General features: G+C 40.0%; 1 protein-coding gene across 1 annotated transcript; it reads right to left on the reverse strand.

Annotated features, from left to right (window-relative positions):
- On the reverse strand, positions 1 to 13,210 carry agmat (agmatine ureohydrolase (agmatinase)). The gene is made up of 7 exons (XM_033970205.2): positions 12,868 to 13,210; positions 4,050 to 4,252; positions 3,931 to 3,979; positions 2,755 to 2,950; positions 1,568 to 1,747; positions 744 to 828; positions 1 to 671 (listed from the first exon to the last, which is right to left on the reverse strand). The coding sequence occupies exons 1-7, from the start codon at positions 13,170 to 13,172 to the stop codon at positions 598 to 600; spliced, it is 1,092 nt and encodes a 363-aa protein (XP_033826096.1). The 5' UTR covers positions 13,173 to 13,210; the 3' UTR covers positions 1 to 597.
- Between the last annotated feature and the right edge of the window lie 110 nt (positions 13,211 to 13,320).

Raw genomic sequence — 13,320 nt, forward strand, 5'->3', positions numbered from 1 at the left:
ACTCTTTGGATTTATTTATTTATCACATTTGAAAGTGCATTTCATGTTTTATACATTCAGTTCTATTTTCATCAAAATTGTCTTTGGCAACACAGCAGGGCTGGGCAATTTTACCTGAAAATAAATGGTTAATAAATGTAAAATAAAGTTTTTTTCTAAAAAAAAACCAAACAAAAAAAAACAAAAAAACAACAACAACAAAAAAAACATGTTCCACAAACTACAGAAAATTGTCAAAACAAAAACAGGTATAATTGTTTTTAAGTAAAAAAGTTGGGTTGCAAGTTAATAGAAAGCTCTTTTTAACTAAAAGCAGCTAAATAATGTGATGTTACTTCAACAAGTGATGATATTTAACTCATTGTGCATCAGGTGAAATCCTCATTTTATGAAAGAGATAAAACTAACCATAACAGGGTCATGCTCCCGGACTTTTCTTCCGAAGAAACTGATTTGAACTTAATATTCGATATTAAGTTTAGTTTAATAGATTTTTTGCCCAGCCCTATAACACAGCAGAATGATTAAAGCAGAGCACTTTGGTGTCATATTTATAACAGTTCAAATGATTGCAACTGTAATAATTGTCAATAGACATCAGTAATATTTGACCATTGGGAGGGCACACAACATCTCATAAAGTAGATTAGCTCCAGTTAAAGCAGTGTTCCCTGTTTAAAGTGAAAAGATGCGTTATAAATAGAAGCGTTATACTTTTTACATGTAAATTAATGAACAGTTACCTGTTGTGTCGTACGGTGGAGAAACTTCTACCAAGTCACATCCAACCAGGTTGAGACCACGGCACCCCCGGACTATCTCCACCCCCTGAGGAGAGACAGAGTGACAAAAAGAAATATATTTTAGGAATACAACATACTGATAATCACTTTTTTCAAGTAACTTATTTATTTAAAAATCAGGCTCTTCTTGTCACAGCTGAGTAGCAGCTCATCCAGGGCTTAAATAAGACGTCTGCATGTTCTGACCTCAGGAGGTCTTCATCGGGGCTTAGGCGTCCCACTGCAATAAAGGACTTTTATTTTTATAATCCGAGTGCCTCTGACATTTTATTTAAGCCCTGGATGAAACATGCTCCTTAGCTGTGCCAAGAAGAAGCTGATCATGTTTTTTAAATGTTATTCACTTGTCCTTGAGTAGCACCCGATTTCTACTTGAAGGATCCATTCATGCGCTCGACGTAACTTGTCTTTATTTATTTGATATGGACATAGCCGTTACAATGGAAGTGCAGTTTTCAAGACCTGTCCATGGGAGGCTTTGAGGGCCATTCAACACAGTTACATTTGTACATTCAGTAACTTTACAAAAAAATATATATATATTGTTTATTAACTAGCTGATCAACAGTTAAATGTATCACAACTAATCACTCATTTAAATAAGCTGGCCCATACACAGACCATAAAATAAGAAAATCAAAGAAATATAGTACCGTTACTTAGTAGCAGCCCTGGTTTAGTTGGTAACAGCACTGTGCTATGAGATTTAGATACTCCCTAATAAACAATACATTAGTTTTATGAATGTAGACTTAAATTTGTACCTGTATTGGGGTAAGTCCTGCGATCTCTGGAGTCCCAGTTCCAGGAGCGAATCCAGGATCCAGTGCATCAATGTCAAAGCTCAGATAAACCGGACCAGAGCCCATCTGAGCCCGGACCTCAGCCATCAGAGGAGTCAGGGACTTAAACCAGCACTCCTCCGCCTGCACCACCCGGAAACCCTGGGGAAGGAATACACTTAATAGTGAAAAATGTTGTCAGTTAATACCAGTGGTGGACGAAGAACTCAGTTTTGTTACTTAAGTCAAAGAGGTAGAGGTAAAAAGTTACTCAAGTAAAAGTATCACATGAGAAAGTAAATGTACTTAACTACCCTTTAAAAAATGTATGTAAAAAGCAAAAGTATTCACTCAAGCATTGTTAATTTGTTTAAGAGTAGTGATGTTGATATAAAAAAGACACATATTTTGGTCAACAGTTGCAATACAAATCAATTTCTTAATTTTTCTCACGAGTGCCGTATATTTATTTTTGTTTGCTAAAAGCTGAAGCTTGAATTTGAAAAGTTTAGTCAGGATGTTATCAAGAACAGAACGATAAAATCATATGATACCATCATATGTTGACACCACCATATGATCCATCTACACGCTGCTACAGCAGAGAATATAGAAGTTTGTACTTTTGAAGACTGTAACCCTGAGTCACAACTACATATTTTGTCCAGCGCTAGAACCATCCTTCTGTACACTGGGATGAGATTATAATAGTACTATGTATGCTATGCTATAATATTAGACAGATTTTTAAAGTAGTTAAAATACATTCACTCTAAACCCGATGGTGGTAAGCGACTTAGTTATGGCAACAAGTGATGCAAGAAAAAGTTGGGAGTCTGTACTATCGGCCCCCCTGACAACCACCAACCCCTCACTCAATTAATGGGTACAACAGCTTGTCCTTTTCTCATTGAATTTATAACAAAAAAGCAATGAATCGATTAAATACATTGGAATTTTACAAAAATCACTTGGAATAAACAATATTTTGTTCATATTATTTCATAAAGGTGGCCACATGTAAAGGCACAGTATTCAAAACCATAATTCAAGAGAAAATCTGGCTACAATATTATACAATTTTACACAACAAAATTGCAAATTGGTCTATTATTTCATCTACCGTCTTTCCTGATGTTTGTCCGTGGTGTAAATGTGTGTTACTGTACCTGTGATCTGCTCCACGCGTAGGAGTCTGGAGTATAAACAGTGCCACGCAGCCCGATCTGCACCACCCTGCGACAATCCAGCAGCCCCTCCTCCACACAGCGTCTGAACGGGGTCCCATGGCCGATCTTCTCCCCCAAAACCATGTCACTCACATCGGCATGGGCATCCACGTGCACCAAGCCCACCGGACCGTACCTGCACAATATTTACCGTATACAGTGAATTGTCATAGTAGGGGTAGTCTTACATAACGGTTTTACAGAGTTTTCATTCACTCCATACTTTGTGGTGGTAAGTTACTACTATGGTCACTGCAGCGCTGGGGTAGACTCAGGCCCGTTGAAAGAAATTTGGGGGCCCAGGGCAAGAAACCTCATATGGGCTCCCTCTAATATAAATTAATAGCAAGAGGATCCAATTCTGGGCTTGGGTACAAAAGACCCCTTTGCCCCCCATTCGACTCAGCCTCATACATCCACTTTTTTCTTGATTTTTACTACTTTCTGTATTTTATATACCTACAGAAGACAAATATATGAAGTAAAATGTATGAAATTATGGAGCCAAGAAAACTCTACTAAATAAACTTTTTTGTATTTTACATTTTATATTCAAATCCTCAAAGTGGCCACCCTTTGCTTTGTTGAAAAATATGTTATTTAACTTTTTTTCTTTACTAAATAATGCCATATATCTTGCCTCATACAATTGATGTCTTCCATATGTTTCTAAAATGCAGAAGCTAGTAAAAATCAAGAAAAAAAACATTGAATGAGGGGTGTGTCAAAAAGCTAAATAAAATCTTTTTCAACAGAGCAAAGGGTGGCTACTTTGAAATAAAACAATTTAGTAGAGTTATTTACTGTTTTTTCTTAGCTACATAATTCCACATATCTTACATCATATATTCGATGTTTTCTGCATTTCTATAAATTGTAGAAAGGAGTAAAAATAAAATAAAAACAATGAGTGAGAGAGTGTGTCCAAACTTTTGACTGGTTTGGTTTAGTTTAGTTTCTTTTCTTTTTATTTATTAATTTTTTTTACTGTGACACAGTTTGATAAAAGGAAATAAACGCCTACAGATTTTACTTTCTATTTTCATTCAATTTACTGTCAAAGGGACATTTTGTGAAGAGTATAAATATTGCATTACTCTTATAACCGATACTCACTTCTCAGCAACAGCTTGAAGAATTGGATAAGCAATTGTGTGATCTCCACCTGCCAAACAAAATATAAGTACTTGGTAATTAAAAATACTCAAACATAAACTGTATTAGCCACACCTCACCCATAGTCAGTGGAATGCAGCCTGTAGCCACCACCTTCCTGTAGAACTCTCGAATGCGTTTACACGTGTCTTTCAGGTCAAACACGTTCACATTGACGTCGCCGATATCAGCCACCATCACAGACTCATACGGAGCAGCATTGGTCCCGCTGTTGAACATTCTGAGCATGGCTGACTCCACTCGGATCTGACGAGGACCGAACCTTCAAATAAACACTAGATTAGACAAACTGAACTGACCCTTCATACTTTTAAATGGTTATGTACAAACTGTGCTATACAATAAACTTGCCTTGCCAAGTGTGCACTGTGCCTGAGTGATACTTAGCATAGTCATTCAAGCCACTAATGAGTGATTTCACACCAATTAGCATCCTGGCTAGCTCTATTGTTCTCTTTGTTTTCTTTGTTTTGCTTTGGGTCTGCGAATGGAGTTATAAATAGGAGATAAATGATGTCTCAGGCCTCCATTTCTGTTCAAAGATGGATTGTCTTTCCTAACAAAAATAGCTTCTTTAACTCCTCTCTCAAACCATTTATTTTCTCTGGCCAAGATCTGAACCTCACTGTCTTCGAAGGAATGGTTAGTGGCTTTGAGATGTAGATGTACAGCAGACTGGCGTCCAGAGGAGCTCTCTCGACGGTGTTGGTACATTTTCTTATGAAGTGGCTGTTTAGTTTCTCCAATATAACACTCACTGCACTCTTCACTGCACTGAATGAAGTAGACCACATTACTTTGTTTGTGGTTTTGGCAAAGCTGTGGATTTGCTTGTAGAAGTTACCTCAGAACAGGAAATATGTGGTATTTAAACAAATTTCCAGCAGTTTGTAGATTTGGTCAGGGGACAGTGTAGTTCTCTGTATTAGCTTCGTATCCTGCAGTAGTCTCCTCTTTGGCGCGTTCACGGCCACTGATGTGGGGCTATGAATTGCAGATACTTGACTTTACTCTCTTTATGGTGCCAGGAGCCAGGATGGTCTTCAGATATTTGGTCACTTTGTTTGTGATGGAGTCTGTGCTACATACAATGGGTCTGAGGGGTTTGCCTTCTTTGTGGATTTTCAGGAGGCCATAAATGCAAGAAATGGAGTCACCAGGATAGAGTCTGTAATACAGCTGTCTATCAATGACTTCTTCCTTCTCCAGCTTCTATAAACAATCTATTATTTTCTTCTTGCACCTACTGGTAGGGTCTCGTTTCAGCAGTTCATAGGTGGTGGTGTCACTGAGGAGGCTGTTCACTGTTGCTCTTTAGCATCGTAAAGAGCTGAGTTCAGGTGCATCTCCCTTTGTCAGCTGGCCAAATGTTGATGCTGTGGTCCTTTTCTAGAGCAGTGAGAGCCTTCCTTTACTCTGATGTTATGTTGGAGGGAGGAGGTTTGGCGCTGCTCAGTGCAGCTGTTACTTTCAGTCTAAAGTCTCCAGCTTCTGTTACTGTAAGCTTATTGTTTCTAAGGCCAGTTTCTGTTGCTGTAATGTACCGTAAACTGTGGGACTCTGGTTAGATGTTATAGAGAAGTTCAGTCATTTGGAAAGTACCTCTTTCTGTGTGTGAGCTCAGGGTGAGAGGTTTTTCACCCAGGATTCCTTGTTAACAGGATGGCCAAGTTCGTCCCCTTTCCCCCTGTCTCTCTGATCTCTGTAGTTAGGATGTTTTTGGAGTTGCTTAAACTTCCTTATGTGACTTTTTTCGTTTCTTTGGTACATTTCAACTGTCCTATGGATATAAAATCATTAATCTTCTGACTATTTCTTCTGGGACTAAAGAAGTTATCTTGTTTTTTTTTTTTTTTGGTTTTTTTTTTTTTTTTAAACTTCAAGTTCTCAATAAGAAGATTCAGATGGCAAATTCTAAGGCTGAGCATCTTCCTAAGGCATCGCTGAGTTACACTGGCTCTGGTGCCTTCCTCTGTAACACCTTGGGTATTAGCCATTTCTGTCGACATCTAAGGTTTGAAACAAATTGTGTTTTATGTGGGCTGACCTCTGACCCCCTTATATAATCCTCTGGTGGTCTACACTGCAGCCAAGTGCATGACCTGTACCAACAGTGTGTAAATGTGTCAATAGACTAGATACAAGCTAATCAACAGTGTTTATTTATCATTCTGCAGCTCTTAGACACTACCTCTTTTATTAAAGACATATTCTGGGTTTACCAGTCAGTTGGTAATAAAATGGCACTTTACATCAAGGAACAACTCACCTTACATTGAAATGTATTCATTTATTTGCATTTCCACATTTAAGATTAACATATTGTGATGTTCAATAGTATGTTCTTGTTTTATCTCTCTCTAGTTTTTATTTTCTGTGTATTTTGGATTTTATAGTGCTTTGTATAGTACTTGTACTTAAGTAACATTTATAAATGTTATAACAAAAAAAAGGTCAGCCAGTCAAAATCACCAAAATACATGCAATATATATATATATATATATATATATATATATATATATATATATATATATATATATATATATACACACACACACACACACATATATATATATATATATATATATATATATATATATATATATATATATACACATCATCCTGTGTTTAGTGGCGTAGGGGGGTCTGTGGGGTCTCTCCCAGTATATTATATATTTTTTGCCAATAATAATGGACTTATTACACCACAATATTAGGCTATAATATTAATTGTATTAACACATGCACTTCTCTATATTGTGGAAACTACCAATTTACAAAAATAAACAAAATGGCACATCAACACCACACAAAAAAGGGTAGAGGAACAATGCCAAAAAATTGTGCATAAAATCATAAAATTTCACACAGTAGATAATGACAAGACAAGTAAAAAATTATTATAATAATAATTGGCATATATTGGCAATGCCGTCCAGGATGTCCTCCTTTGTGTATTCAAATTTGCTTAGCATGTCTCTGCTGTTTTTTTATGTGTCATACTTTTATAAACTCCTCCTCCTGCTATCCTTTATTATTATTAAGCATTGCAAAATATTTAAAAATGCATTGTTGTTGTCATAGAAACAATGGAATGTTGCTGTTTCCATGGCACCTGAGCAACTTCTTTATGATGTCACACAGTCACACAGAGCAGAGTTTGTAGAGGGAGAAAAGGTATCTACCTCAGCTGTATGAATCATTCTCACAAACTCATCGATGGTAGAAGGTCACTTGACACAAACTCAAAAAACGAACGCCAATATGTCAGAACCACTGCCATACGTTATCCAGGAGTACAGAACCCTGCAGCTACTCGGTGAAGGGGGTTTTGGAAAAGTGCTGCACTGCTTCAAGCCTCACACACCTGAGGCTGTGGCAGTCAAAATTATGAAGGAGGATGACGAAGAAACGTTCAGGGAAGAACTGCGCATGCTCCACCATGTTGGAAAGCTGGATCCTGACAAAAACAATATTGTCAAATTCATTGACTCTTTTGTTTGGGAAGACCAGAAATGTCTGGTTTTTGAAATGTTGGATATCAGCCTTGAAGACATGTTGGACAAACGTGGAACTTTACTTCTGAGTGACATAAGACCAATCGCTCAGCAGCTTCTGGTGGCCTTTGATGGCCTCAAACAGCTGGGGGTAGTGCACACGGACCTCAAGCTTGACAACGTGATGCTTGTTGATCAGAAATTTCACCCTCTGAAGGTGAAACTGATTGACTTTGGTGTAGCCTACCCAAAGTCAGAGCTGAAACTGGGAATGCAGGTGCAGCCCAGTGCCTACCAGGCTCCAGAGGTTAGTCTTGGTCTACCTCTGTCTGAAGCCATAGACATGTGGTCTCTGGGCTGTGTTCTAGTCCATCTTTACCTGGGTTCCCACCCCTTTTCAGGACTACCTTACAGAAACCAGAGGAGCATTATTGAAGCTCTGGGATTTCCTCCCAATGAACTTTTGAGTCAGGGAATATTCACAAACAATTACTACTCCCTGCAGGACGATGGCCAGTGGCGATTCAAGACTCCGGAAGAGTTCAAAAGAGATACAGGCATGGAGCCACTCAACGGTCAAGGTCCCTTGCAAGGTTTCAGTTTAGATGAAGCGATACGGTCCTACCCACCAATAATCCAGAACCCAGAATTTGGAGACAGGATGAACTTTCTGAGCCTTTGTAAATGTCTTCTGCATCTAGATTATAGGGAGAGGATAACTCCAAGTGCAGCCTTATATCATCCATTTATAACAATGGAGTTCTTGGAGGAGGACCAAAGTGACTATGCAAACAATGCACGAGACAAGATGGCCATGGTCATCAACAACAACCCCAGTGGCCCCCAGGAACCAGCCACTAAAGAGGAGCCAAAGGAGAAAACCCCAAATCAGTGTGACTTTCCTGAGTGGATTGAGGATGAAGACCAGCGTCTCCCAGAGTACAGGATCCTGAAGATTCTTGGAGAAGGGATGTTTGGACAAGTGCTCCACTGCCTCAAGCCTCAGACATCAGAGATTGTGGCAGTGAAAGTGATAAAGGATGACAACCAGGAGGCATTCGAGAATGAAGTGCACATGATCCACCATGTGAGAGAGCTGGACCCTGACAAGCACAACATTGTCAAATTCATTGACTCTTTTGTTTGGAACAATGAAAACTGTCTGGCTTTCGAAATGTTGGACATGAGCCTACATGATATGATGACCCAACGGCAGGTTACCTTAAGTCTGAGTGAGATAAGACCAATCGCTCAGCAACTTCTGGTGGCCTTTGAAGGTCTCAAAGACTTGGGGGTAGTGCACACAGACCTCAAACTTGACAACGTGATGCTTGTCAATCAAAAACACTACCCATTTAAAGTCAAACTGATTGACTTTGGTGTAGCCTACCTAAAATCAGAGCTGAAACTGGGAATGCAGGTGCAGCCAAATACATTCCAGGCTCCAGAGGTTAGCCTCGGTCTACCTCTGTCTGAAGCCATAGACATGTGGTCTCTGGGCTGTATTCTGGTCCATCTGTACCTGGGTGTCCACCCCTTCTTTGGCACACCTTATGAAAACCAGATGACCATTATTGATGCACTGGGTTTTCCTCCAAATGACATTTTGAACCAGGGCATATTTACAAAGAAATTCTATACCCAGGAGGAGGATGGCCAGTGGCGATTGAAGACCCCAGAAGAGATCGAAGAAGAAACAGGTTTGGAGCCACTTGACAGCCTAGGTCCACTGCAAGGTTTTGATTTAGAACAAGCAATCGAATCCTACCCACCAATAATCGAGAACCCAGAATTCAAAGACAGGATGACCTTTGTGAGCCTTTGTAAATGTCTTCTGCATCTAGATTATAGGGAGAGGATAACTCCAAGTGCAGCCTTATATCACCCATTTATAACAATGGAGTACTTGGAGGAGGACCAAAGTGACTATGTAAACCGGGCACAAGAGATAATGGCCATGGTCATCAACAACAACCCCAATGGCCCCCAGGAACCAACCACTAAAGAGGAGCCAAAGGAGACAACCCAAAATAAGTGTGACTTTCTCCATCCATCCGGGGAATATGAGTGGATTGAGGATGAAGACCAGCCTCTCCCAGAGTACAGGATCCTGAAGACTCTTGGAGAAGGGATGTTTGGACAAGTGCTCCACTGCTTCAAGCCTCAGACATCAGAGATTGTGGCAGTGAAAGTGATAAAGAACGGCAACCAGGAGGCGTTCGAGAAAGAAGTGCGCATGATCCACCATGTGAGAGAGCTGGACCCTGACAAGCACAACATTGTCAAATTCATTGACTCTTTTCTTTGGAACAACGAAAACTGTCTGGCTTTTGAAATGTTGGACATTAGCCTAAAAGACATGATGACCAAATGGCAGGTTACCTTAAGTCTGAGTGAGATAAGACCAATCGCTCAGCAACTTCTGGTGGCTTTTGAAGGTCTCAAAGAGTTGGGGGTAGTGCACACGGACCTCAAACTTGACAACGTGATGCTTGTCAATCAAAAACACTACCCATTTAAAGTCAAACTGATTGACTTTGGTGTAGCCTACCTAAAATCAGAGCTGAAACTGGGAATGCAGGTGCAGCCCAGTGCCTACCAGGCTCCAGAGGTTAGCCTCGGTCTACCTCTGTCTGAAGCCATAGACATGTGGTCTCTGGGCTGTGTTCTGGTCCATCTGTACCTGGGTGTCCACCCCTTCTTTGGCACACCTTATGAAAACCAGATGACCATTATTGATGCACTGGGTTTTCCTCCAAATGACATTTTGAACCAGGGCATATTTACAAAGAAATTCTATACCCAGGAGGAGGATGGCCAGTGGCAACTGAAGACCCCAGAAGAGATCCAAAAAGAAACAGGTTTGGAGCCACTCGACAGCCTAGGTCCACTGCAAGGTTTTGATTTAGAACAAGCAATCCGATCCTACCCACCAATAATCAAGAACCCAGAATTCAAAGACAGACTCACCTTTGTGAACCTTTGTAAATGTCTTCTGCATCTAGATTATAGGGAGAGGATAACTCCAACTGCAGCCTTATATCACCCATTTATAACAATGGAGTTCTTGGAGGAGGACCAAAGTGGCTATGCAAACTGGGCACAAGAGATAATAGCAATGGCCATCAACAACAACCCCAGTGGCCCCCAGGAACCAACCACTAAAGAGGAGCCAAAGGAGACAACCCAAAATCAGTGGGACTCACTCCACACTCACTGTATAGAGGGTGAAGAAAATTTACTGGAGCAGTCTCAACACACAGAGGAGAAGTTAGCAATGTTCTCCTTCAAGTTACCACTGCTAATGGCTGTCTACATCCAGCACCAAGAAGAGGAGCACTTCTGCGATGGCTCTGAAGTGGAGATAAACAGTAACAATGGAGACAAACATCTGAAGGACCTAATACTGGGAGAGAAGTTTGCAAATTTCAACTTCAATTTACCACTGCCAAGAGTTGTCTACATTCACCACCAAGAAGAGGAGAACCCCTGGGACACCGATGATGGGGAGAGAAATGACAGGACTGAGGCCAGGATCTCTAAAACAAACAATAATACTGTCGGTTTAACATAACCCAGGCCAACTAGGACCCCTTGGAGGTCCTAGTCGCTGGCTTGGGTTTAACATAACCCAAGCCAACAACTAGGACCTCCAAGGGGTCCTAATGTGGTGGTCCCAGCTCCCACCTGAGCACGCTTTTGTTGTGCTTTTAGGCAAAACACCCTAGAACCCCCCCCCCCCCACACACACACACACACCTCCCACACACACTTCATAAAAAAATAAATTTAAAAAAATTAAATATATGCAAATCTTTGTCTCTTATTTCAGGATTCACAGACTATAGCCGATATAATAACCGATATACCAATATATCAGTCTATTGCCACATGTTATGCATTCTTACTTCTCTTTTAAACTTACTTATTCCAAGGTGACCAAAAGCATTTAACATCATTTTTGAACTTATGGTCTGCATGTACTTCTATAGTGGAATGTTCAGCAGTTACCACGGTGACACAATGCACACATTAGCAAACACTGTCAAAAAAGTTTTAAGATAGTCTGAAAATTCAAGAAAGAATACAAAATGGATTTTCATTTTCAGGAGCCTGTGATCAATATGAGCCTTTGTGGTGCTGTTTCATTATATTTAGCAATAAAAAAAAGTCAGCCAGTCAAAATCACCATAGACGATGTCAGTGTCCCTTTGGATCAGGTCTATGACGTCTTTGGAAGTAACAATAGACTATAAATTGTGTTGGCAACCTAACGTCTTGTAGTCACTTGGAATTTTGCAGCTTGTGATTATATTTTGTGGTTATATTTTGTTTACTTTTTCAGTTCAGTAAAAAAATATAATGGAGTAGACAGTACAGATACCTGCTCTCAAATGTAGTGAAGTAAAAGTATCCAATTTGAAATTTACATAAGTGAAGTACAGATACCTGAAATGTATACTTATATGTATGTTAAATGTATACTTAACTGCTTAAAAGGCATTATTAGCCCACACTTTAGAGAAGATCTAAATACTTAAAGCCACACGTCAGAAGTTTCTCCATGATAAGTTTTATGCCATACTGTGGAAGATTATAGTCAAAGTAACATCATTTCCATGGAAACAACCAGGCCAAATAAGTCAGGTTTGTGGAGATGCAAGCCCACTCACAAATGATTCCAATGCATGTTTTAGTCCATCTGTTGCTCGTCTTAAAAGTTACATACTATGGCATTAGCGTACAATATCAAATGCATTTATTGTTTTACCTTTTTTATTTCTTTATTGAGCGATATTGATAATAGCTTACCAATAACCTAGTTAAACATTTAACCTTTTCTGCGAATGTGAGTGAATGGAGTTTTACAGTGACAGCCTGCTCCCGTTCTATTCATTTTTTTCCCCATAGACTTTTTGAAAAAATTAAATATTAAAAGTTCAAAGTCATCGTGGAGGCAAACCAGCGACATGATAACTCCATAATGCTGTTGTTCTAAGCCTAAAAAGTTCATTTAAAACGCAGGATTCAGCAGTTTATAAAGTTTCAGAGACAGATTTTAAATAAAATTACAGATCTTGTGGTCATGAGTTACTACAAAGATGATTAGCCCTGAGCTAGATTTCAAACTTTCAGTTTATTTTATTTTTTATTAATATTTTTATTTATTTTTTTATTTTTTTTGTGAAAGTCTATGAGGAAAAAATATGAGAAACGTAGTTCCAGATCAGGGGGGTGGACAGTCCCTGCTAAGTGCCCTATCAGTGGACAACCCTGCAGCCTATATCTTAAAAAAGGGACTCGTTATTATTATTTTTATGCATTATGTACATATGCATGCTTTCTCTCCAACTAAAACAAAATCAAACCTAGCAGCACCTTGCTCCGGGCCTGTTGGAGGTTCCTGTATCGATGGGGACGCCCACAAACGCCGCGTGCAGCCCCTCCGCCGTCTCCTGGAAGGGCAGCTTGGCCATGGTCGGGATCCCGGACACTCTAGACACGAACTCTGAACTCGGGGGCACGTTGAACCCACTTCCCGAGCTCTGTCTCTTCGGGTTTACGCATAGAGGCTGAATGCGCAACTGGCTGTCCAGCTCCCACGTACGGGTCCTCGAAGATCGCGCAAAACAAGACGGAACTGCGCCATAAAGAGCGCGGGTGTTTCTCAGCAAAGACGACATGTTTGGATAGTTGTTTGGTCTGTCAAAAGTGCAGCAGAGGCGCGTAGATCTAGATCATAGATAGAGCGCATGCGTTGGGTTGTTGATTAAGAGGAGCAGCTGGTGTAGGTCCAGTTTGGGCGGATCAATTGGTGGAAAACACGCAATG

Source organism: Periophthalmus magnuspinnatus, chromosome 7 (assembly GCF_009829125.3).
Source record: "Periophthalmus magnuspinnatus isolate fPerMag1 chromosome 7, fPerMag1.2.pri, whole genome shotgun sequence".
NCBI lineage: Eukaryota > Metazoa > Chordata > Actinopteri > Gobiiformes > Gobiidae > Periophthalmus > Periophthalmus magnuspinnatus.

Coding starts and splice junctions, on each gene's coding strand:
- agmat (XM_033970205.2), bottom strand. CDS start 13,172: ATGTCGTCTTTGCTGAGAAACACCCGCGCTCTTTATGGCGCAGTTCCG. Junction 2,951..3,930: donor CTTCAAGCTGTTGCTGAGAA/GTGAGTATCGGT, acceptor AATATTGTGCAG/GTACGGTCCGGTGGGCTTGG. Junction 1,748..2,754: donor ACGCGTGGAGCAGATCACAG/GTACAGTAACAC, acceptor TTCCTTCCCCAG/GGTTTCCGGGTGGTGCAGGC.